The sequence below is a fragment of the Lactuca sativa genome, chromosome 2, assembly GCF_002870075.4.
Source record: "Lactuca sativa cultivar Salinas chromosome 2, Lsat_Salinas_v11, whole genome shotgun sequence".
NCBI lineage: Eukaryota > Viridiplantae > Streptophyta > Magnoliopsida > Asterales > Asteraceae > Lactuca > Lactuca sativa.
In genome coordinates, this window is record NC_056624.2 from 201,853,510 (window position 1) to 201,879,932 (window position 26,423).

Here is a 26,423-nt window from a genome sequence, read left to right on the forward strand (position 1 = left end):
ACAATGGGTGAATTTCATAAATTAGAATGCACAATTCCAAACAACTCAGTGGCATGATTATTACATGAAACAAAAGGTAAACGAGAGTGCTTGCCAAGGCGACAAGCATTACAAGAAAACGAAACATTGTTTTTATTACATGAAATGAAATGACTAGAAATTAAAAATTGAAGAACACGGGGACCGGGATGTCCCAAGCGTTGATGCCATAGAGATGCTTGATTAGTGAGTAAGGCGACTGCTGAAGAGGTGACTGGGTAGAGGTCGTCGGTACTGTCGCATCTAAGAAGGGTCTGCTTGGTCGGGAAATCCTTCACAGAAAAAAAACATATGGATCAAATTCAATGGCAGCAAGATTATCAGTAGTAAATTTGCGCACAGAAATAAGGTTTTTGATAATATCGGGTGTTACAAGGACATTGTTCAAATGTAACGGGCGATTGGTTGAGTGGATAACTTTATGTCCTATTTAGGTAACGAGAATAATGAAACCATTGCCAACAAAAACCGAATTGTGTGTACGCTTATTACTAAGTGAAGATAGAATACCTGCATTAGACGCGAGATGAGATGTCGCCCTTGTATCCATATACTAGTTTACATCTTCCGGTTATGTGAGTGTTATTGTGTTGTATGCAGCAGGGAGATCAGTTGGTTGATCAGGTGTCATAGGAGGAAACCATTTCTAAGGAGGAAGGAGTGAGGACTGATCAGTAGTAGTAGTGTGAAACGCTCCCTGGGAAGTAGAGGAACCTGGTTGGGCTGATGGGTGTCATCCAAGAATGTCGTTTGCGGGTAGTTGTCGACGGTGTTGTTGTGGTTGAGGAGCCAAATAATGGCATGGAACAACCTACAATGGAGGGGAAGGCCAGCCATACGCTGCCCAATGATAGTAATATGGAGGAGTCACTGTTGTGCCGATTGGAGGAAGATCTGTTGTGCTGAGACCGCCTGGTGTCGGGCTTGTTGTTGTTGACGATGAGAATTGTAGGAGAGGAGCCATGATCATAACGAGGTAAGTGTGTCGGGGTGTGGTTCCTGTTGACATGGAACTCTTCAGAAACAAGAGTTCAACATGCTTCAAGGAATGAAAGTGGGGGATCTTTGTGACGGATGAGCATGGAAACACTTTCAAACTTCGGGTTTAAACCATTAAGCAGGTATGAAACTAGTGTCTTTTCAGGGACTGGTGCATCAATGTTGGCTAGGAGATCGGAAATAACTTTGATTTTCTGGAAGTATTCGGTTATAGAGCGATCGCCTTGGACTAGAGTATGCAACTCATTGTCCAGTTCAATTGCTCTAGAGTGTTTATTGTGTCTGAAAAGGGCTTCAATGGCTTCCCAGATAGAGTTGGCTATTGATTTGGGTTTGAGGATCATGGTGAGTAATAATTGTGTCATTGTACCATAGAGCCAGGACATGACAAGATTGTCAAGGTTGTCCCGATTGGTGTCTGATGCGTCTTTGGGTTTGTTTGTGCTGTCAAGAAAACCATGGACACCATAGGCGCGACAATGAGTGAGAAAGAGTTCCCGCCATGCATCGTAATTTAATTCGTTTAGATCAAGAATAAGAGAAACATAGGACTTGATAATGATGCAGGTGAAGGGTTTATTTTTATCATCCATGTCTGATAGATAAGAAGAACATAATAGAGAAGAAGGAGAAGATTGACAAGATCGAGAATGAGAAGGTAGGGTCGGCTGGTGTATGGGTACCAAGGTTAAAGAGTCTTTGATACCATATTGAAGAACGATTTCCCTTAAATAACTTCATTAATCAATTGAATATTGTATACATAAAGTAATGGGCTTATACGTACATACAAAAGGCAAATCTAATGGGCTAAATACAAGATACATAACATACTATACATTAATAATTGTTTCTGAAAATTATGTTTTTATGTAAATTGCCTATATTGAAATAAGAAGAGAGTTAACCTTACGAGTCCATCATGTAGGATGAGGCACCTGTATCCATGTACTAATTTTTTTCTAAGTTGTAAAGTGGCATTTCTTGTACAAGATAGTAGAATAGTAAGTTGATGTTGAGTTTTGAATAGTATTGTAAGCTTGTTTGTAGCACCTGGTTCTTGGTACGTATCCTCTTGTTGTATGCCTTGCATTATGGCCTTGGAGTCGGCGAGTTGAAGGTCCAACTCGCCGAGTAGAAGCGCGAAGAGACACGTAACTTAAACGGTGAACTCGGCGAGTCGGGTCCCGGACTCGGCGAGTAGACCCTGTTTGGGCAAAAACCCTAATTCGAGGGTTTGCACCCTATTTAAACACTCTAACTCGGCCTCCCTTGTCCCTAACACTTCCAGAGAGATGTAGAGCGAAACCCTAGCCCCCATATTGTTCTTGTGAGTGATTTTTTGGCTTTGTGAAGGGAGTTTGGAGCTTAGAAGAAGAAGGAGGAGGTTGAAGAGTGCAAGGAGGGAAAGTAGATCCGAAATCTACACTATAAGAGGCTTCCATTCAGGTAGAAAAGTTCCTACCTTGATCACTAGTTCATTAGATCCCCTTTTGTCCCTAATTGGTGGTTTTCAAGCCCTAAAACCTCAAACTCCATGTGTTTATGCTCTATGTTCTGAAAGGACTTCAGATCTGGACCTTATGGACACCTTAGAAGTGTAAAGTCTCTGTGGTTGAAGTGATTGAGGTCCCTATTGAGTGTATGACCTCATAAAGAGCTTGGAATTACCTTTTGGAGCTCATAACTTTACGTGATAAGCATGCCCTAGGAGCTTAGATCTATGGTTTTGGAACCGTTGCATGTCTCAGATTTGGTATGTATGGGAGGAGAGTTAAAGAGACTCGGCGAGTTCCAAAGTGGAATCGGTGAGCTCTATGAAGATGGTCTTAGACTCGACGAGTTGGATGAACGACTCGGCGAGTCCTATGAAGATTGCCTGGAACTCGACGAATTGTTCTTCAAACTCGGCGAGTCATATGAACTGTTATTGAGTTAAGAAGGGTTTAAGTGTAAAAGGTCCAACCCTTCGTAGCTGCACGCAGAGTTAGCAATTTAATGTGTAGCAATAGTCCCAGAAACCCAAATCCTCAAGATGGATGCTCTGGTGAGGATTTGGAAGCGAGTAAGAGATCTGCTCGTGGGACTCAATGAGTTGTTCTCGGACTCGGCGAGTCGGACCGCGAGTCAGTCTAATCGTCCCAAGAAGTGAGTTAAGGGTGACTCAGTGAGTGGGAAAAGGGACTTGATGAGTTAGTACTGGGTTAGTAGGAGAGGGAGTCGACGAGTCTGTGCCATGACTCGGCGAGTCCAGTCAACTGGAAGTTGACTTTGACCAAGGAGTTGACCTTGGACTAGGGGTAGGTCAGTCATTTGACCTAAGGGTATTTATGAGTGACTAATCTATGTTTATGGATTTATAGTCGGAGGATTACCGGTGCAGCAGTCAGACGTCTAGCAAGCAGACTTTCACTAGCTACTTTTCGAGGTGAGTATCCTTCCAGTAGGAACGGGTCTAAGGCACCAAGGTCGGCCCGTATAGACGATATGATAGTATCGGAGTGTGGGCAGAGCACGTATCTCATAGTTGAGTTTGATGATGATATATGCTAGTGTGGTAGAATTGTTTATACTCGTTGTCTGTGTGATACTTGTATGTTATGGTTTAGTAGCTGAGTGTGGGCGAGGCCCGTATCTCTCGGATAGCAGAGTGTGGGCGAGGCTCGTATCTCTCGGATAGCGGAGTGTGGACAAGGCCCGTATCTCCCAGCTAGCGGAATGTGGGCGAGGCCCGTATCTCCATGAGTGTGGGCGAGGCCCGTATCTCCTAGCTATTCATTATATGATTGTATGGTATGTGGTATTATGGGAGAAACTCACTAAGCTTCATGCTTACAGTTTACAGTTTCGGTTTCAGGTACCTCTTCAGCTAGGGGGAAGGAGCTGGCGCGGTAGCGGCATATCATACACACATACTCTTGTTTTTCCGCATTATGGATTTTCTAGGATGTACTCTGACATATTATTATGATGTGGCTGGTTTTCAGACATGAAGAATTATTATGAAACTTTTATATCGAAGTTTTTATGAATTGACCTACTTAAAAATGAAATTTTGGCCTGTATTTTTGGGATGTTACATTGTTAAGGATCATATTTCAAATCATCTGGGTAAGAGGTTCAGGTTATGGGTGGTAAAGTTTTGGTTTGTTATATTTTTGGCAATAGGTCGAGCTCATAATGAGGTAGGGTAAGGACATGGGGAAAATATGACTATTGTGGGCCCCAAACCAAAAGAGAGTAAGTGGATCATGGAGACTAGCCTTGGCGTTGTTCAAAGGTGGTTGTTAAGCCTGCCATGCAATCAAGTGTCTGAGAATTGGTTCTCAAGGTAGATGTATCCAGAGTTTTTTGTTGTCTTGAAAGATATATTATAAACATTCTCAAGCTTCTTCTGTAGTGAAATCATGATTGAGAATCGTGTGTAGCAAGTCGTTGGAGATGGAGTCATACACCGAAGAATTATGGCATTGGAGACGAAATCAAGTTTCTTTACATGCGGTGGTGGCATATGCGCCAGGAGTGGTGGGAGGAGTAGGAAGGAGAATGTGATCGATAAAATGGTAGGCACAACAATGGATCTTGAAGAGTTCGGATCACGAGGAATTTTATGAATGCAATTAAATTATTTATGTTGGATACTATAATAGTTGAATAGTATTTATTCTTTGTAGCCATGAGAAAATGTGGCACGAGAAAAAAAAAAAAAACTTTTATGAGAGAGAGATCGACATAAGAAAGAAATAAGGGTGGCGATTATGCCGTCATCTAGATCGACGACGAAAAGAAAGAAAAAAGACTAGATAGGCTAGGAAAATCGATGTAATAAAGAAGGTAGATTTGGCTAGGCTTGTGTGGCTGATACCATGTAAGATTGTAGGATATAGTAATTTTGTGCTTTTATTAATCTATATATAAGTGATAATATAATCTAGTTAGGATATCTTATATTAACAGCCATAAATACAATAATGTGAAACAACATAAGATAATATCTACGTATTAGATTTCGTTCCGGCAAGTGTTATTGGTTAGCTTGTTCCAACTTCCATGTGATAGACCATGCCACCACTTTTACATTGAAAGCTTTCTTGCTTTTGCATTAATGCTACTATCACCAAATATGCATCCCATCATTTAAAACACATTGTACGAATCCATGTCAATCTAGGAAGCTGTCGATTTCGAAATTAAGTTGAAAAAGAAATCCGTAATTGATGAAATAAAATGCCAAAAAGTGTTATTGTCGATACCTATATGTGGCCAAGTGGCCAACTTAATTAGTAAATAGGGATGTGTATCTGTGGAATACGTTGCTTTGGATGGTGACGATGGTCTCACCAAAGTGGTGACTAAGCATGCACTTTTACACTTTTTGTTTGAAAATTTAAGTGCATGGGTCAATAGGTGTACTTGTTAACTCTGCGAACAAATGCACTTTTCCTTTTTACATGTAAGTATTTTATTTCCATTGCAAATCAAAATATAGTATCGCTAAAAAGTTGTTTTTCCTACATCATTTTAATAAAAAATGTCGGAATTGTTGGTTGTTTGTGACAATGACAAATTGATATATCGTTCATATTTTCAATCAAACCAAAGATATTAAATATTGTCTTATCTTGAAATTTAATGCATCGTCATAACATTTTAAATCACACAAGGAGATAAATTTTATAATTTTACTTTAAATATGTTAATATTGGATTTATCAAAAACCTATTCAAACCAAAATAAAGTAATCAAAACTCGAAATTAGCTTAATACCTTGAAATTCAGAGGCTATGCAAAGATATTGTTTTATGTGCATTCCAATTTGTCATGTACGCAAGTAAATTTAATAACCTAAACATAATGTATGGAAACTTAAACTTTAGATGTTAGATCTTGAATTTTGTTAAAAATAAATAAAAAAAAAAGTAAGATTACATATATGCTTCTATTGATATCTTTGGATTGATAGACAATCTTGATTTCCCAGTTAATCTTAAAAAAATTATAAAATAAAATATCTAAACCCATTAGCAAAAAAATTCACAAAGTTTTTGTTTCTTATATATGTCCAAAGTTAGTAAAACTATAAATATTTATACCAAATATTCCAATAATATATACATTTAATGTATGTGGTCCAAAAATATCTAACAATGTATTGATACTCTTGAAATATGTTTGTAAGAGTAAAAGCATAGATCACAAAAAACAACAAAGTAAAATAAAACCCATAATCTCTCAAAGAACAACCGATCATACAAAACAAACACTTAACATAATGATTATACTAAACAAACTCGTAATCTAATGATTCTAAACAACACTGAAGAATTAAAGCTGAAATATAAACAAGTACAAAGATAAACAAGACGATTATCTCTAAGAATCATTAGCAGAACAATGGAGATAGATGAGAGCAAATTAGGGTGTTCTTAGTGACGAATGATGAAAATATAATTCAATATCTTCACATTCAACCCTTCGAGAATCCTGATAGTCATTCAACACCCTTGTTCAACAACAATGCACTTCCAGTCCTTACCCGCTCATAATCTAAGGTGTTGTTTGTTTTTCTGAAGCAAAAATTCATGAAGTATGTGGACCACCTCTGCAACCCTCTACAGTAAAATATGTGGACCAAATGGCTACAGACTGTAATAAGAAGCTTGTGTATTTTTTTAACATCTGTATGTTGCTCCAGATATTAAAAAATTAAAATAAATTGATTTTATAAACCAAAAATAGTTTTTTTAAACCGAAAATATAATAATGTATGACGTTTGAGCAAGAATTTATAATATTTCAATAAAAAAATAAAGATATTTTGCTATTTTAGCAAAAAAATGATGATACTTCATCAAGAAAATATTATTATTCAGTATAAAAAAAATATAATTACCTTAACCTGAAGAATGACAATGCCCCCTTTGTGCGCTGTGGACCTGTGGTCGTGTGCTTCAACATATTTAAATCTAAAGCCCATTCTTGTTCGGGTTCTTTTTCAAATTTAAGCCTGGTCCAGTGCAAAATATGAAAATGGTTTGCTTTTGTTTTTACATTAATTGAACTTTGAAGTACGTATTTTAAAGAGGAAAATAAAGAGAGTTTTCACAAAGTAAGTATTTTTATTTTTTACTTCCTTTTTTTGTTAAAATGGCCATCAATTTCATGTTGGTGTATGCGACATCAATATTTGCTGAAAAATAGTCCCAGCACCCATTCTTTAAGTCATTTTTTTGTTTGGGTTTTTTCTTATTGTTACTTTATTTATTTGCAAAATTCTCTATCAATCTAAAAATCTATTTAACTTTTTTTATTATCTATTTTTTTGTGTTTAATATTTTATTTTTGTTTTTTTCTTAATATTATTTGATGTATTCATTATTATTAGAAAAGTATTATAAATAATAATAATAATAATAATAATAATAATAATAATAATAATAATAATAATAAAGCAAAATTCGTCTTTATTAACTAATTGTTTGAGTATTATAGTTGCATTGTGCATTATATGTATTATGCGGAAGATAAGCATTCAGTCAAACATTCAGTCAAACATTATACATGGTTTTTCATATAGCAGAATGTTACAATTTGTACGTATGTCAATATAAAAAATAGTATATATTGGATACGTTTCTTATAAATCAATCATCACATAATGGTCACCGTGAACGTGAACAATCACAACAGATGCATGATTTAAGATGTCCTACGCGCCATAACAAAGAGAAAACCATGTTGTAGAATCTTCTATGCTCAGACAATGAATGATGATACCATATATATATATATATATATATATATATATATATATATATATATATATATATATATATATATATATATATATATATATATATATATATATATATATATATATATATATATATATATATATATATATCATATAACTCAATCCAAAGAAATTCAACCAGTGACTCATTTTGTTAAAATATTCACCATAGATCATTGCATACTCTTGATGGTGTGTTAATAAAACTTGTATAAATGTGACTGAATCTATTGCCAATAATCTTCACTATGACTATAACCAAGAAAAACGGTAATAACCTGGAATCCACAACTGAGACGTTGTGATTCATTCACACAATTAAATGGTTCCTAAAATCATGCCGTAAATTACAGTGGTGTCGACGAATTTTTTTTTTTATTCTTTTTCATTCAAGAAGTGAATAGTTGAATCTAATGGACACAAATAATTAAATATTGCATATCTAGCCCTTGTATGTAAAGCACTCAAATAATTAAATATTGCATATCTAGCCCTTGTATTTAAAGCATATTCTCAATTTTTTTTTTACTTTTTATATTTGAATGAATAACGTAACTATTTTACAAAAATGGTCTTGATTTTTAAGTATTCTACTCAAACAATTTCTAATAATTATAATATTTATTAATATTACTAAAATCTAATACTAAAAAAAGACAAAAAAAAAAAATCATATATGGATGCAATAAGTAAAATTAAATAAAAAAATGATTTGATGGAACACTAATTGATTTTTTTTTTTTACTTTTTATATTTGAATGAATAACGTAACGATTTTACAATAAGGGGTACCAATAGCACCTTAATATAAATAATTTCACGAAGAAAAAATTTTACATCGCAGAATTATAGGAAGAAATGTTTGCAATATGTTAAAAAATTAGTTTTTAAATATATTTTTTGTGGGGTTATAAAAAGCAAATGTTCTAGCGTATAGTCCTAGGGCTCTATTGTAAATTTGGTGTTGTTTAAGTAAAATGTCAGAAAAAAAAATTATTATTTTGGGGTTATAAAAAGCAAATTTTGTCAAAATGGTAAGCTCATCAAACAATGTGTTTTTACTGGTATCAAATCTTAGCTCAACTACCAATTGTTAATGTCTTAATCTCAAAACGTTCAAGTTGTGGCTATAATTTGGGAACATTTTGATATTGTCTCTCAATTGATGGGAAACTTTTCCCCGGATGAAATTTCAAAATATTTATTTTGACTATAGTTTTGATTATTTGGCTATCTAATAACTCTGAAAGGTGACTACTGATTCTCACATGTTTAGATAAGAGTTACGGAGTCAAGAAGAAGGCCTTCATGTAACATGTTGAGAATAATAAGATGATGATAGAAACTTATGAAATGAATCTGTTAAAATGAATGTTAATCCCAAAAACAAATAATTCTCTCAACAGTTTTCCAGTTTAGCTCTACATTAAACCCTACCAAAAAATAATAAAAAAAAACCCGAAACTCTACTAGTCCCAGTATAATAGCTACTATAAAGATGAAAGAATTTACAAATCTTTGCCAATTGTCATCTAGATCGTTTACCAATCTCTTCATTTAAAAGCCTCATTAACTTTCCCTTTCCTTTATCACCACTCGAATCATCATTACCCAAAACATTCAAGAAGGAATTTAGCTCCTCTAAATTCGCCTTTTTAAACAGACCCGATACAATATCATCAGAATCTGTAGTCAAACCATTGTTTTTGTTGCAATCAGGAATATCTGATTCCTGAATCTTTGAGTTCTCACCTTCATTGTGGGATTGAGACAGAAAAGGTCGCGATTCCCAATACTGTTTGCATACACGATTCCTATCCATTGACTGTATACCCTATCAAAACCAAATCATATCAATCTGTTAAGATGCATTTAAGATTATGTCATGTCAAATCATGTCAAGTTTACCTGCAAGATTGAAGGTGAGGAAAAACCAAACATTTCCATGCCATCAAGACTTCCGGGAGGCTGCAAAGGTTGAAGATTTAATATTCTTGACTTATGTTGCTTTGAGATCTCATTGTTAACTCTCTCTCTAATCATTTCCCAACATCTTGCTGCAGATAAATGTACAAATACTTCATTTGGATTATTCTCCAACGAAACCTGAGAGAATATAAGTGCATTTTTATCACCTCATGCACCAAAATACAAAATACACGTCTTTTATATCCATAAAGATTTTTAATTACCATAAATAACGGTCTATTCTTTCCCACATCAAGAATTTCCGAAACATAATAGCACATATCCGTAGGATTTAAAACATTTATGTACTTAACCCGACTCCGAAAACCTGCACAAAAAAATAATAATAATTCAAATTTATGTCTTCCATGGAACAATCATTTGAGATGTAAATCAGGTACACAACAGCGAGATGCTCGCCAGTCCACATTGGAATTGAAACTGACAGACTGTCAGTGTGTAATTAATGTATTGTACCTTTAGGATAAATGGCGCGACTATCGCACCAAAACTTTCCCGATTGGACCACACCGTATTCCAAAGGCTCCACATGACAATTTATCCTTCTAACAACTTTCGCCATGCGGGGCCCTTTTTGGCGGGGGTTTGTTTGGGTGCATGACGGACTTCCAGAAGCAGCATTTTGTACGTTGTTTCCCGGCCTTGTATTTGCGTATAATCCAATAATTACAATTTTCTCCTCGTTATTTTGTATTCCACTCCCACATTTCGGTATTTGCTGAGATAACACACTCGTATTTTTTTCCCCATTGCTGGACTCTTTAACACTTGAAAGATCCTGTGGTTTGTTGGTGGGACCCGTGTCTTTTGACAAAACTCTATGGCAAGAAAGGTTTTCCGGGTGCGACTCATTGGCTTCCTTTTTCACTTGAGCTTCACCCCCGGTGCACCCTGAAACCGAATCGGTCCGAACCGGTTTATTGTCACCTTCATCATCACTAACCAGAATAACAACATTCTCATTGGGCTTATTCAAGATTTCTTGGACCCTCTCTTGCCCTTTTTGCTCTTTCACCTCTTTGTCATTGGGCCCATTAAGCCCCAAGGGTCGTGAGGTATCTTTAGATACGTATGAAGTCAAAGAAAGTCCAAGATCGAGTTTTGCCCATCTGTATATAGCACTTAATTTTCCCTCTAAAGCCTCAACCAAAATGGTTAAATCTTTAATGTCATAACGAAGAAGAAAAAACTTTGAAGCCCAAGCACACGAGCAAAACTGTTTTGCATGATTTAAACATGAATACTTCTCAGGTGAACAATTGTGACAACCTGCAGCCGATAAATGCAAGTCAAAATAGCAAATGCTGCATTCTCTCTCATTTGTCGCATCAAAAGTTGCCTCCATTTTTAAAGCTTGAGAAGTGTTGCAAAGAAAGTCCCTCCTTACACGCTCAATTTCCACACGCGCCTAGTGAAAAACAAAAAATTAAATTGTTTTCTTTTTTACTTTAATACATAAAGAATGACTTAACAGGTACAAAAGAATGTACCTTTAGGGTTTGGGATAGGATCCCATCTTTCCCACAAACAACCTTCCATCTTAAGTTATCAGGTGTGTTCTTTCTAAGCAGATTAAGTTCCCAATGAGCTTTTACAGCATCTCTTGCAGCTCCAAGTAACAATTTATCATGAGAAATTGAGGTTTTTCGAGCCTGTTCACGATAAAGCTCAATAGCATTATGTCCATGTGGCAACCAGTCAACTGGGGCTACATTGACTGCTTCTGCACAATTGAACCCACAGTTGAATCCCGAATGATATGCTCGTGGAAAAGTCAAAATAAATTCTCCCGGATTCTGAACACACCGAAAAACGGGAACTCCTTCGGATTTTAATATGGAAGGTGAAAGTTGTGTCACCTGAATACAGATAACAAAAAGTTGATAATAATCTCCATAATTTTGACAACATTGTTCAAGAATCAGAATCTTGAATTAAAAATCTTACAAGTTTGTGAAGCAAGTCGGGTTGTTCTGCAAAAAGGTTAGGTAAATGCTTTTTCATGGCTGCTTCCAATTTAATGGCGTCTTTTCCTGGTACACCATACCACATCTTTGAAGCACCAAAATGCATGTAATTCATTGAATATAGATGATGATCTTCAACATGCTGTATTTTTTTTTTTTTAATGTTAATATTCGTGAAGAAAGAGACAACAAGAAAAAGAAGTAAATCAAGATCTTCCACTCACCCAACAGAATGATGAAAAGCACATTCCAATGTACAACCATGGGACAAGAACACCAGATATATCACTGCTTTCATAAGAAAGTAAAGATCCAGGAAGCCTTGGAAAGTTATTCAAGTTCCAACCGGATCTAACATACTTTTCATCTGACCCAGATACTTGACACGGATCTTTTGGAAACCCGCTACCAAATGTACCCGTTTCCAGGTCAGCACCATAAAGAACCTACAATTTCACAAGAAAAAAAAAACATAAATTTTTATTTGATAAATGCAAAAAAAATAAAATGCTTTTAGAAAGATAGACACCTCGATTTCTTTACTAGGTCGTTCTACCATACGCCAATATTCGCCCTCTATGTTTTCTAAAGATGGGTCCCACGAATCTTGATTTGTATTCATTTCGTTTCTTCTGAAATACTGAGTCTTGAAATCATCCGCATACTTTTGAAACTCATTAAGTGTGAAGCGTGGACCAGGTTCAAACCCAAAACAAGGTTCAGGAACCATTGGGTCAACAGGGTCTGACCCATGAGTCTTTTGGTCAAACTCTGTTTTCACACATCTTCTTTTTTTCGCTTTCTTATGGTAATTAGGAGTCAACATTTTGGTCAATGAATCGCGGTTTTGAAGCTTATCAACTCTTTGGATACGAGTAGCAAAAGTTGAATTTTCCCATACGGTTTTTTCCTTGAGAGGACATGGAGGCTTCCATGATGAAGGTGGTACTATTCGACAAATTCCATATGCTTCAGCTTTTTCTCTTATGCTTGAAATGTACTTCAGAGTATCTTTAAACTCCTGATAAACCAAGTAATGATTTATATTCAGACAGTTCATTCAGCCAAAAAGGAAATAAGTCATTAAAGATAATGGTATTGGTAGATACCTCTTCACTTGGGTAAAACACAGGAGCTTCAAGAAGATCAGGGATTCGAGCTTCTTCTGGACGCCATTTTGCAATAACCTGATAAAATTGGTTTTTTTTTTTTTAAAATTGGGTATATGTATACACAATAATTCAAATTTCAAAGTACAAAGTGTAATATTAAATTATGTCAAGTTATTAACCTTTTGGCAGTTGCTACATTTTTCACATCCACGAATAACCCCTTTAGAGATCGGATTGCTTGAAGTTTGGTTCTGCATTAATACCATTCAGTCAAGAAATGTCATACAGACACTGTAATTAATTAAAAAACAATATTTGACGACATACCTTTTCAGATTCAGATTCATCCCCTGAATTGCTATCAAAACGGCCATAGTTTATCCAAGGTCTAGGTCTAACAGATCTCTTAATCTTTTCATCATCATCATCATCATCATCATCATTGTGCTCGATCCCTGATTCGTTCTTGACTGGATGTTGTTCAGAAGCACTCATGGGGACAGAAACTTTGTTGTCCTCAACTCTTTTTAGAGAAAAGGCTGTAATCGATTCAAACCCTGGTGGAATTGATGGAATATCCATGGTTTCTTCTTTGACATGATGCCTGATGAGTTCTGTCCCCATCATGAAATTGTTTTCACAAAAGTTCTTGTTCAAGATTCTCTGATTTTATGAATAATACTTTATCAGTTTATCTGCATCATAATTTGCAAGTATATGGAGATATTAGTAACAAAGAAAAGTCTCATGGATTGGATCGATGGTTGATATATACATCTACATAGATGATATAAAAGTTCAAAGAACATGAGTATTGATTACCCCAAAACAAAAGAGAGATGCAGTCTTCGTTGGCCAAATGCAGTTCAAGCCAAGGTGTTAAAATATGGGTGTAAACTTCAATGAAACCTAAGAATTAAATAAAACTACAGATGATTAAGAATTTACTTAAAAAGGAATGATCAAGTTAAAGATTAATAAATTGAGAACAAAATCAACAGATCTGATCTAACCTGGCCTTACCCAGATTGTCAAAGTTACCCAGAGCACATCAATCAATTAATTTAGGATTTACAGAACAATAACTGATAAAAAAACAAAGCAAAAGCAGGACTGACTCAGAACCCACTTGCAATAAAAACAATATGCGATTGACCTGGTCAAAATCCCTAAAAAGTGCAAGAAAAAGGGGGATCAGAAAAGAAGGGAAAAAAACCCTGGATACACAAACCAGATGAACACAAGATTTGGATTGCATGTTGAAGAAAAAACAATACCCAATATAAATTCAACCTTGAAAAGCATCTGGATGAATAAAAACACAAACAGTAATATTATAGGCTAGCCCTAGATAAACATCACAAGAAATCTTGATGATCCAAAACTGTACAAATCTGGTAGTGAATACCTGTATAGGATTAATAAGAACACGGTTTTTGTTGGATGATATCAAGAACAGGAATATGGTAGGAAAATTTGAGGTGGATTTGGATTTGGATTTGGATTTGGATTTGGATTTTTATTTTCTTAGGGAAAATAGTAAATATTTTTACAAGGAGACTGGTCCAACCAACTTAAAGTTTTGTAGGGAAAAACATTGGCTTAATTAGATCTTTAATTACAATATTATTGTGTTTGTAGAGGTGGAGGACCATGGATATGTTCGTTGATCAAGAAAGAAAAGTCATGCGTGAGGCGAGAAGTTGGGGAGAAATTGGATTGAATTGAATTGAATTGAATGGAATGGAATCTTCTTTTAATTGCTTCTGTTTTTATATTTATTTACTGTTTTGTTGTTGTTTTATTATTTGGGAAGTTTTTGGTTTACCTGTGTGTTGTGATTATGAAGACGAAGTGAGATTGATGCCCGAATGAGGGAGGAATTGGATCTTTCTTGTGAGTTTTGTTGAATAAAAAGCATGAGACAATACTCCTTTTGTTATTGTTACCCCTTTTTTCTCTTGAACGGTCAGGATGGAGACACACTTGCAGTTCTAAAATCCAAATGTATTTCAACAACCTAATTAGGTGTACAGTCTAGGCTCATGCAATACCATGGGCTATATTATATAATGTTTTGAGTCTTTCTAAGATGGTGCTTAAATTCTTTTAAGAATACATTATTGTTTTCTCCTAAAATTATACAAAAGTAAATCAGAGTTTTAGTCCCTTTGGTTCATACGGATATGTGTTTTTAGTCTAAGTTTTGTATTTTTGACACCACTCCTTATTGTTTCAAAAGTTGCAATCTAAATGAGCCTTTTTTTTTTTAATATACTCATCACCTACTAGTGAGTCGGAAAGCTTAGGAACGCCTCTCATCCCTCTTCTCTCATTTGACAACCGTATCTCGTCTTTATAGCCAATCGATTGGCTTGAATCTCTCTTTTTTTTTAATCGTAAGCTACTATCAATGTATGCATAAAACCAAATTAATTATTTTTCTTTAACCAATTATCCTTGAAACTATCTCACTTGCTATCTATTAAATATATGTAAATTATCATTGTATCATTTTCATTTTTATTATAATATTAATAACTTTAAGTACCAAATGTGTAAAATACTAAGAAAAAAAAACTCGAAAAGATTTTCAATCATTGAACCGTTCACACAGTCACCTATACATTTCCTTTCTTGGTAGCTCTAACATCGACAACAACTTGTCGGACTCCACCTTGTTCTACCTTGGGTACTGACGTCAATGCTCTCTTTCCAACCTAAAAGCTTGGGTCACTCTTCCACCATTTCCCCGGTCTCTATCGCTTTCTACAAAATAAAAGTTGTTGATAACTCATTTGGTTTGCCATAAGATGTAAGTAATTTTGGAAAGTTGAGTCATGTGGAGGGCCCACATATGTTAATCGTTTTCCCTATAGAGGTCGTCGTCAATGAACAACTACATCCCCCCTCTAATTCTCCTCTCACATGCATCGGTCTAGGACCAAAAATCAAAGTGGTGATTGCTCAAGGAGGAGCAGTAGAGTGTTTATGGCATTTGGAGATGGTAGATTATCAGATGACGAGTGGACGACGTCAACATGCTTAAGAGGCGTGAAGTGAATTAGTGCCCCGGTTATCGAACAAAGGTCATATTTATGGGATTTAGGTGTTGATGCGGTGTGATGTTTTGTTCCGATTATTACTATTCGAATGGTTAGAGGGAGGAAATGGGAGGTGTTTACAGTGGGGATGTTCTGAAGGTTGCATGCAATCTTTACCTCCATCGTTGCGACTCAACCATTGTCACCCTCCTCCTTTATCTTTGTCTTCTTTTCCTCACATCACTACTCAACCAACTCTACAACTTGTAGTAGCTAAAGTTTCTCATGTGGTAAAATCTAAGAGTGGGACTTGGATGTCTTATAATATGTAATTTTAGTTTTAATAGGTTTTCTGAGCTGATTAATGTCAAGTTTCTTAATTGATTGTGTATTCTGAGTTTAAACTCATTAGTTTCATCATGTATAAGTTTGGTTCTTTTTTCCAGCCGAGTTTTCTGTTTTTTCGATGACATTTTGTAGGTTTATTTTTCCGACGAGATATGGGTGGTCATGGTGATGGCTGTTGGTATAGTGATTGTCGAATGTTGAGTTTTATGGGCCAATTTTTACTGTGGCAGTTGGATAGTGGTGATGATGATGTGATGTATTGATGTTGGTATTAATGATGGTGGCGGTAATGATTGGTAATTGGGTGATGTGTTGATGTTCGTATTAGTGATGGTGGCGATGATCGATGGTGTAGTGGTCCTTTTATTTGAAACTTAAAAGAGAAAAAAACAAGGCTATTTTCGTAATTTCACATATACCAAACAAAGCATTTTAGACGGTAATAATCTTGGGGCTACAAGTGTAGCTTTTAAAAAACCATAAGAACGAGTCATTTCAAAAATTCAAAAGTTATACTAAAAATGCAAATAAGTGTAAACCACAAGGACCAAATATGTATTTCAGTAGTTTTTGTTATTTATATATTTAAGACAAAATTATATAAATGGTCCAAATTGATATATATATATATATATATATATATATATATATATATAATGACTTTTGCTCTTTTTTAATTTCTATTATTTTTTAAAACAAATTTAATTATTAAACATACGAAAAAATTAATAAACCTCTATCGACCCTACCACCACCCCTAGCTCCATCTTCCCCCTTCTTTTGGTACTTGTTTCCTTATCTTCTATCTTCTTTCACTTACTCTTATTTCCTTCACCGATAATCGGCATCCCCGTCTAACACCACCATGATTTGAGTATGATAAGAAATAGATGACGAAACAAATAGATTGAGGACTAGATATGACATGACGTTGCTAACAAAAGGAAGGCAACACGATGATGGTCCAGTGGAAGGCTATGGTGATGATGAGCCCTACTAATAATGGTAGATCGTTCGTTTATGAAAAATTCACATTCAAACTAAAATTTATGTTCTCTTATGATTTTGTGTTTAGTTTTAAGTGACTAACGTTCAAATTATATAAAAGAACCCAAGTTGGTGGTCATTTTAGAGTTCTAAAGCTCAATTTGATGTTGGAATTAATGACCCTTTTAATTAATAATTTAACTAAGTCAATGGTGTTACAAGGGTGATATCTCATGTTTAGTTTAAATTTTGAACCCATTATAATCAACTCGAGTCATTGAAGCAAACAAGCTTGACAAAGTTGTGACATGCACTTAGTTAACTTGGGGTTTGGACTTTGGTTCCATAATATGCATTAAACATATTACACTATTTCTTATGTTATAAACAATGTATGAGTTATGATGTTTATGATTTTATGGGTTATGTTTATGTTATAAATAGTGTATTACATTTCTATAATGTTTTCTCCAAACTTTGAGTTAAAGAGTTTTATTTAGTTTAAAGACATACGATGGTACTATTTTGGCATGTATTGATATTAATATTATTAAGATTTCATTGGTGAAGCTTGGGAGATTGAAGAACACTTGGGATTTAGAATACCCATTAAATTATGATACACTCATACATTTTAAACAACTTATTTATGGTTGATTTGATCTTTATGGGATTTGATCCGCAATAAATACTTAGATGATTTTAAATTTGAATTTTAAAATAATATTTCAGATTATCCATACGATGTGTATTTCATAAATTGGTAATGTGTTTTCACCTTTGAAACAACTATACAAAATTATACATCTCCGTTATAAATTGAAAAATACTTTCCATATATGATTGTATTATGTTCATTATTAGATTTTACTATTTCATTAACGTTGTTTATGTTAATCCATCAAATGAATCAATATATGTCTAAGACCTAACAATTCATTTATTATACATAACATAAAGCTATTATATGTTTGATTATAGATTCAGGTCTTCCATTTGACCTCATTGTTGTTATATAGACCTAGCAATAAGCCATGTTCATACAATCTGTGGTGTTGCGAACACAAGGTAATGTGATGTTCGAGCTAATGTATGTGGTGCTTGATGACAAGGTTTGTGGTATACAGATCATATGACTTATTCAGTTGATGCCATTTGGGCTTGATATAAACAATATTTAGGTCAAATTGTTATTATAAATAGATTTTTTTGTACCTCTGTAACCTAAATAGAAATTCACATATTGATTAGTCGATCACTCTAATTATGTAAACTAGGTTAATTCATCATGTGTTTTATTTCGTTGTACTTTTATAAATCATGAAAACACTTTTTAGATCTTTTTAATTTAAGATAATATTCATACACATGAACCAATATATATAAATTTTCAAAGACAATTGTGGGTAAAATGGATATAAGATGGAAGAAAAGCATGTGTACATGAATAACACATGTTGATATATGATGGAAGAATAGATGTTCTTCCTTGAAGACGGCGGATGACATTCAACTTGTGACCTTTAACTGGATTAAGTTTCGTTCTAATTATATTTTTCTATGTTTGTTTAAGTGGTGTATTTCTCCGTTAAATGATTGTAATTTGTAACTTTTGTTGGCTTCTTGCTAATCTTTAATGCACTCGCCGTTCAAATAAATGCATAAAATAATAAGAAAAATAGATTATGTATCTAATAGTTGTCTTGTTTTCGTTCCTAACTACAAACCTTAAATGAAAACCGTTTTCTTTAATAGTTTTGACTTTTATAATTGAGAAAAAAGATGGAAGGCCTTTTATGATAAAATGGAAGTAAAAGGGATTTAAATGTAATTTTTTCATGATCGCACCACGCTGCCGGACACATTGGGAGCTCTAAAACCCCACAGACGTTTTAATCTCCTCCGTCGGCCGTCGCGTAGCCGTGAGGCAAATCCAAAATTCGGTTAATCGGTAAAAATGAGGCGAGCTTCTACTCTCGCTGCTTCCACAGCCTTATCCCGAGTCCTTCTGGCATCTTCAGAACAACAACGATACACCAGGCTCTTTCAGGTCACATCCTTTTACGGCGGCATCAATGCCGGTTCTCCCCGGCGATCATTTTCAACATCCATGAGATCCATATCTCGAGGCGTCTACTCGGATACTGCTAAGTTTTTTCTGTCCTTAGGTGGTCTTGCCGCCGCTTCCGTCGCTGCTGGTGCCTCGTCATTGTTGGTGGAAGAAGAGGCTTATGCCAAAGAACTTCTTAAGCCTGATCTAGTCCCGAAGGACGTTGTGCTCTACCAATTCGAAGCTTGCCCTTTCTGTAACAAGGTTAAAGGTAATGTCTCATTCTCATGCTCTCCAAATCGAGAATCCTGTACATATCAATCAGTATCACAATTACTTTTATAGCCATGATAATAGGCAAATACATAATTTTAGCATCTACAGACATCAATGATTCAATATTCTTAAGGCATTTGTATTTATGTTGCTTTCTCGATCAGCATTCCTTGATTACTACGATGTTCCATACAAAGTCGTGGAGGTGAATCCATTCAGTAAGAAGGAAATCAAATGGTCCGAGTATAAGAAGGTGCCCATATTGATGGTGGATGGTGAACCACTGGTGGATTCATCAGGTATTTCCTTCAACTTATTCAAAATTTAACTGACGCTTCTTGTTTCTTAAATCTCTTACTTTAACCTAAATAAACTATGTTGGATATTAATCTCAACCAGACAAGACTTATTTTACATTCAGTAAGGTAATTTATCTCCTTTGAAGACGCAATGATTCTTTCTTGCAGCTATTATTGATCAGATGGGGAACAAGATCATTCGTGCAAAATCTTCATCAGTTGATGATGAAGAGAAGAAATGGCGCAGGTTTGTAATTCATATCAATGTTTATCAGTAAAGAATGTTCTGAAACAAGTCTTTTGAGTTGTTGATGGACCATGTATCATGTATGCAGGTGGGTTGATGATCATTTGGTGCATATGCTATCACCAAACATCTACCGCAACACTTCTGAGGCTCTAGAATCCTTTGATTATATTGCTAGCAATGGTAAAAGCTATATGTGTTCTTTTGTAGTTGACATATATGTGGATAATGTATACAAATAGAAAGTATATAATCATTCATCATGACAATGATGATTATAAATTTCAGGTAACTTCAGCTTCTCTGAGAAATATACAGTGAAATACGCAGGGGCTGCTGCTATGTATTTTGTGTCCAAGAAACTGAAGAAAAAGTATAACATTACTGATGAAAGAGCAGCTTTGTATGAATCAGCAGAAACATGGGTCAATGCACTTAATGGCAGAGATTTTCTAGGTCAGCTTTCCATCAAAATCAGACTTTGGACTTTTCCCATTTCAGATTTTGACTTTGTGTTTGTTGTTAATTCAGGGGGTTTGAAGCCAAATTTGGCGGATTTAGCAGTGTTTGGGGTGTTGAGGCCTATTCGATATTTAAAATCAGGTAAAGATATGGTGGAAAACACAAGAATTGGTGATTGGTACTCAAGAATGGAGATTGCAGTTGGAGAATCTTCAAGAATAAAAGCATAGATTCTTAAAAACTTCAAGGCTAACCATTCTTATTATTCATATAATTTTTTTTTGAGTGAATTTAATTCTAAAAGATGGAATTAACATTGATACCAGATATGAGATGTGTAGGTAGGCATACAATAAAAATAGATCAATAAGACAAACATGTTGCTGTTTGCTTCCCTACAGTTTTGAATTGCATTTTTGTTATTGATTAAATGAATATAAATATAATACACAGTTACACATCATTTGGTAATTGGTAGTACATCAATGTTATTTAGTATGAAAAGTTATTACTATGTTATAAATGTGATCTTCATGTATGGTCTATTGAATGAGAAAAAGAAAAAGTTAAGCGTTAGATAATAGATATAAGAGAAATCAAATATCCTCCTATTATTTTCGTCCTACCATCTTTCTATACATTTAAGATAGTAACATTTATCATATTTAATAAAATTAATATCTAAAAGTGATAGGAAGATAGATGGGAATAAAAAGTAGAAGAGTTTCTAATTTTTCTAGATATAATTCATTACCATACCGGAAGAAAATTGGTTATGTGAATTAAAATGTTGGGACAATTTCATTAGATAGTAACTAAGGCATTGTGGAATGGTTACCATGGCCATGGTTGTGGTTTCCTTCCGGCTCAACAAATAACACCACCATGACAACGAAGTCACAAGGATGTCGTGCATGGTCGTGCTTGTTGCCAACATGGCCACCATGAGCCTCCATAGGGCCTAAATGTTATTAAAACAATATTAATAAGATGGCATTGAAAAAAACTTTTTGATAATTTAAAACTATATTATCTTTTATATTTAACTAAACCTAATAAAAAGTCTAAATCAAATTTAATATAATCTATTTTTTATTTTTATTTTGTAATATCTATATTATTAATTTTACATATTTGATTATTTAACTATTTTAATATTATTTTTTAACTTTTATTTTTATACATTTAAGTTTCAATTTTTTTCTATCCTTTGTTTTTAAAGTTATCTTTTTGGTAGTTTTTTTGCATTTGTTACTGTTTTCTCTCTTTGGTGTCGTTTATTTTTTTGGTCCATTTTTGTTTCAAAATCAATGTACGCTAAATATTTATATAACGCTCATCAAAACTAGGTAAATGGTTGTTTAAATTATGATTATATATGATTTCTTTTTGCTGAATATTGTTTTAAAAGAAAATTTGAAGGATAAATGAAATATATATATATATATATATATATATATATATATATATATATATATATATATATATATATATATATATATATATATATATATATATATATATATATATATATATATATATATATATATATAAGATAAATGGGATGGGAATGTGAATTCTATGTAAATGAGAAATGAAAAATGCACTCGAGAGAAATCTAACATGGTCTCTTGTATCACCATCTCAAGCCCAAAATTTGATTGGTGTTGCAAGTAGGTTTGCAGACAATACTTTTTGTTTTATTAATTGAACAATCTTCCTTGTCACATGTGAGTACATTCAATTTTTTTTACTTCTAATGCGAAAAAATGGACATATAACTAACCATGAATGAAGACGCGCCTATGCAAGTATAATCTGACATTGGATAATGATTGTCCTTGAAATCCTATGCAAGTAAAAATATAACCCCTATTGAAATCCTCCACTTGAATTGACCATATTAGCAATATTATCAAGGACAATCATTATCCAATGTCAGATTATACTTACATAGGCGCATCTTCACTCATGGTCAATTATATGTCCATTTTTTTCGCATTAGAAGTAAACAAACAATTGAAGGTACTCACATGTGACAAGGACGATTGTCCAATTTATAAAACAAAAAATATTGTCTGCAAACCTACTTGCAACAATTCAAATTTTGGGCTTGAGATGGTGGTACAAGAGACCATGTTAGATTTCTCTCGAGTGCATTAAACTCTTCTTGCATGGCAGAACACCATGAAGGATGTTTGAGTGTTTAGGATATAGTGTTTGGTTCAGTGGGATATGAAGGTGCAGTTTATAGTTGAAAATCATAGTTGAAGTATTTTGGGTTAGGTTTGGAATTGGGTCGAGTGGTCATTTTATAAGGGGGAGGAGTATCATCAATGTTGAGAGGAGGAGGAGATTGGATATGTGAGGGAGCGAGAGGAGAAAGTAGGGATGTAAGGCAGGGTATGGCAGAATTGGATGTGGATAGAGTATCATCTTGATGTTGCAAAGTATGTGTATCTGTGGAGTTGGTTGGGGAAGAATCATATGTAATAGAAATTGAGAAGGGAAACCATGGATTTTGATCAGGTGCATTTGGAGGTGGGTTGTTGCTGAATTTTGAAAACGGAAACTCTTCTTCAACAAAATGACATGGCGGGAAGTGTAGAGTTTGTAGGATTTTGGATCATATGTATAATAGGTACTCTGAGTTGGTGAGTATCCAAAAAAGACACAAGGAGTAGATCTAGGATGAAGTTTATGTGGGGATTAGGGTCTTAGCCAGGGATAGCATAAACCGCCAAAACATTTTAGTTTTAGATAATTTGGTTCTTTTTGGAATAGGCATTGGAAAGGAGACAAGTTATGGAGAGTGGATATTGGTAAACAATTGATTAGATAGGCAACAATAGTGAAAGAGAAAGGCCAAAATGTAACAAGGATGTTAGCATGAGAGAGGAGTGCTAGTTCAATTTCAACAATGTGTCTATGTATTCTTTCAGCATATCCATTATGCTCGGGTGTATTTGGTGGTGATGTGAGGTGGGTGATACCAGATGAGGAAAAATGATCTCGCATATTTATGTATTCTTCACCTTTATCAGAGAAAAACCGCTTGATTTTGGTGTTAAAAAAATTCTCTACCAATGATTGGAAACGAATGAATATGTCAAGTGAATCAGATTGCCTTTTTATTGGATACAACTAGAATATATTTGGTAAAATAATCAACAAAGATAAGATAATATTTGAAGTGATCAATAGATTCTACAGGGGAGCACCATACATCAGAAAATAAAAGATCTAATAGAGCGCGAGATGCGAGAGAGATGAGGCATGAAAGGGTAAGCGGCGACTTTTATTGATTTGACAAAAGTTACAATTTTCAATAGTACTAGAATTAAACAAAAGTAAAGAAGATAATTGCTTAATGACTTTATGTTGAGGGTGCCTCAATCGATGGTGCCATGTAGATGTAGTAGTACGGTAGATACTGAAGATTTGAGGTGATATGGAGGAACACAGTTCATACATTCCCTTGGTTGTTGTTCCCTTGAAAAAAGGGGTTTTGGATACCAGATCCTTAATAACAAAGACAAAGGAGTAGAATCCGATTAGAAACTTGTTATCTTTTCAAAAACGAGATATAGAAATAACGTTGTGGGATAAAGAAGGAACATATAAGACATTTATAAGGATTAGAGGGGTGTGTGTGGTGTGAAGAGTTACTGAGCCAATGTAAGAGATTTTTAAACACGAACCATTTACAATAACTAATTCTTCTGTTCCATTGTATGGCACATGAATGGAAAGATTGTTGAGATCATTTGTAGCATGAAAGCTTGCTCCGCTGTCAAATAACCAATTTGTTGTAGTATGTGCATGATGTGGACTAATTATATGGGCTTGTGCAGTTTGAACATGCATGTTATGGTTAGGAGTAAGCACATAAATATTTGGAAAAACATTCTTAAATGTAGAGAATTTTCTTAATGAGTGTCCTTTTTGATGGCACAATTGACATTTGCATAGAAATGGACATTGCCTAGTAGTTTAGGGGGAAGGCTGTGATAGTGTTAGAAATAGTCCACTAGAGGTGTTATTTTGGCGAGGAGGCCAAAACTTCTTCGTGGGATGATGATGTGTATAGAATGCAGTGATCAGTTGATGAACTCTAGTGACCTGCGTTTGTTGAGCTAGAGTCAATTCTTGATTGATTAGTTTTTCATGTAGCTCGTTGAATGTGACAGTGGAGTCTCTTGCATGAATGGCATCAAGAATAGGTTTTTAGGCATTTTGATCCAACCCATTGAGAACAACACCAACAATGGCTTCTTGATCCAGTTTCTTTCTAAGAATGACGAGTTCATCCACCACAATCTTGACAGTTTGCATGTAGTCTGTGATTGTTTGTTCAGAGGTTTTAGCAATTTTCTTAAGTCGGTATTGAAGTTGTTTGATGTGTCCACGTGATAGAGATGCATAGGTTCCAGCCATTTTTTCCAGGCTTCATGAGAAGAAGATGCATTTGTGACAAGAGGAACGATTTGTGGGGATAGGCTTCCTATTAGAGAATCAAAGAGAAGTCGATCTTGTCGAAACCATTTGGAGAAATCAACATGAGGTGTAATGGTGTCGTCTGGTGTAATTGTTGGTTATGGAGGAGATAGGTTCCATCTATTAATCGATAGAGATCAAGTCCCTGCAACAATGCTTCAATTTGAGTTTTCCACCCCAGGTAATTGGTTGAAGTAAGCTTGAGTGTGGCAGGGAAATTGACAACAGTTGTGTTGTCGTTTGCGAAGATGTGCTAATTAGGGAAGATTTTGTGCCATTAGTCATTGACGCTTGCTTAGGTGAAGAAGAAGAAGAAGAAGAAAGTGTATCAAAGGGAGAACTAGGCTTTGATACCATATGAAGATATGAACAATACGTGAAGAAGAATAGATTACAATTGTGTTACTTCTGATACAAAGAACATACAAGGGTATTTATAGTACATATTCAGCTAACTATTGAGAGATAGTAGGAATTATACAACATAATTTGACTATGCAAATTCATGTGACAACTATGATAAAATAAGTTGATATATATATATATATATATATATATATATATATATATATATATATATATATATATATATATATATATATATATATATATATCGGGTTATATCTTGATAATAGCATTGAGTAAGTACATTATAGAAGCATAAATAATTTCCGGAAGTAATATAGCAAACCGCACGTTTATTCCAAAAATGTCATCGACGCCTTGGGATAAAAGGATTCATTTCACATTTCAAAGAAGACAATTCCACTAGTTGTATGCTTTGCAATGACAATAAAAACAAAATCAAGGACAATCGCTAACAAAGGTGTGCTTGTTTTTAAGACAACCAATGTTTAGTCAAGAGCAATTGTATATTGCATTGTGAGTTAAAAGGAGAGATAAATTGAAAATATTAATTTTAGATAATAACATGAACCTTACCAATAAGGCATCTAACATTGTATTTGAAATTTTTTTATTCAATAGAATTATTACAATATGTCGGTACTTATTTTTATTACTTTTGATTCATTTACATACTTATTCATCAAAGTGTTTATATATATAAATAAAACTATTACTTAAAAAATTGCTTAAGGTTTACAAGCAAATATTATTATTTTTTATAAACCCATATACTACATGAGTCTCACATCTAGTTTTCAAATATTCGATTCTTAAATTCTTATAAACGTACAAACACTTTTGAATTAATAATTTCATCATTCTAAAGTTGTACAATATCACTCAAACATTCGATTGAACTATTTCAAATATAGCATAATGTCACTCAGCCAATTATATCATTATATA

General features: G+C 34.3%; 3 protein-coding genes across 10 annotated transcripts; 1 reads left to right on the top strand and 2 right to left on the bottom strand.

The window, feature by feature from the left end:
- Positions 1 to 1,070: 1,070 nt before the first annotated feature.
- LOC111916448 (uncharacterized) lies at positions 1,071 to 1,631 on the bottom strand. Its single transcript, XM_023912126.1, has one exon. The coding sequence runs from the start codon at positions 1,629 to 1,631 to the stop codon at positions 1,071 to 1,073; it is 561 nt and encodes a 186-aa protein (XP_023767894.1).
- Positions 1,632 to 9,164: 7,533 nt separating this feature from the next.
- Positions 9,165 to 14,914, bottom strand: LOC111916340 (putative lysine-specific demethylase JMJ16). 8 transcript variants are annotated; one of them, XM_023911993.3, is made up of 13 exons: positions 14,728 to 14,914; positions 13,722 to 13,808; positions 13,227 to 13,594; positions 13,079 to 13,150; positions 12,897 to 12,974; positions 12,317 to 12,808; positions 12,012 to 12,233; positions 11,768 to 11,929; positions 11,311 to 11,679; positions 10,277 to 11,228; positions 10,024 to 10,127; positions 9,740 to 9,937; positions 9,165 to 9,665 (listed from the first exon to the last, which is right to left on the bottom strand). In XM_023911993.3, exons 3-13 carry the CDS (start codon positions 13,524 to 13,526, stop codon positions 9,360 to 9,362), a joined length of 3,255 nt encoding a protein of 1,084 aa, XP_023767761.1. In that variant the 5' UTR covers positions 13,527 to 13,594; positions 13,722 to 13,808; positions 14,728 to 14,914; the 3' UTR covers positions 9,165 to 9,359. The 8 variants fall into 8 exon arrangements, with proteins under 8 accessions (XP_023767761.1, XP_042755366.1, XP_023767759.1 ...); XM_042899432.2 differs by having other exon boundaries at positions 13,722 to 14,068; XM_023911991.3 differs by lacking the exon at positions 14,728 to 14,914 and adding an exon at positions 14,308 to 14,715.
- Positions 14,915 to 19,101: 4,187 nt separating this feature from the next.
- Positions 19,102 to 21,075, top strand: LOC111916341 (uncharacterized). Its single transcript, XM_023911997.3, has 6 exons — positions 19,102 to 19,599; positions 19,769 to 19,903; positions 20,072 to 20,150; positions 20,239 to 20,333; positions 20,439 to 20,606; positions 20,682 to 21,075. The coding sequence occupies exons 1-6, from the start codon at positions 19,236 to 19,238 to the stop codon at positions 20,840 to 20,842; spliced, it is 1,002 nt and encodes a 333-aa protein (XP_023767765.1). The 5' UTR covers positions 19,102 to 19,235; the 3' UTR covers positions 20,843 to 21,075.
- Positions 21,076 to 26,423: the final 5,348 nt, after the last annotated feature.

Excerpts from the sequence above, each read along its gene's own strand:
- LOC111916341 (XM_023911997.3), top strand. The coding sequence starts at position 19,236 with ATGAGGCGAGCTTCTACTCTCGCTGCTTCCACAGCCTTATCCCGAGTC. Across the intron at positions 19,600-19,768 it reads TTTCTGTAACAAGGTTAAAG|CATTCCTTGATTACTACGAT; the intron begins GTAATGTCTCAT and ends TTTCTCGATCAG. Across the intron at positions 20,607-20,681 it reads TAATGGCAGAGATTTTCTAG|GGGGTTTGAAGCCAAATTTG; the intron begins GTCAGCTTTCCA and ends TTGTTAATTCAG.
- LOC111916340 (XM_023911993.3), bottom strand. The coding sequence starts at position 13,526 with ATGATGGGGACAGAACTCATCAGGCATCATGTCAAAGAAGAAACCATG. Across the intron at positions 12,809-12,896 it reads TGTTTTACCCAAGTGAAGAG|GAGTTTAAAGATACTCTGAA; the intron begins GTATCTACCAAT and ends TTGGTTTATCAG. Across the intron at positions 11,930-12,011 it reads GCTTTTCATCATTCTGTTGG|CATGTTGAAGATCATCATCT; the intron begins GTGAGTGGAAGA and ends AAAAAAATACAG.
- LOC111916448 (XM_023912126.1), bottom strand. The coding sequence starts at position 1,631 with ATGGATGATAAAAATAAACCCTTCACCTGCATCATTATCAAGTCCTAT.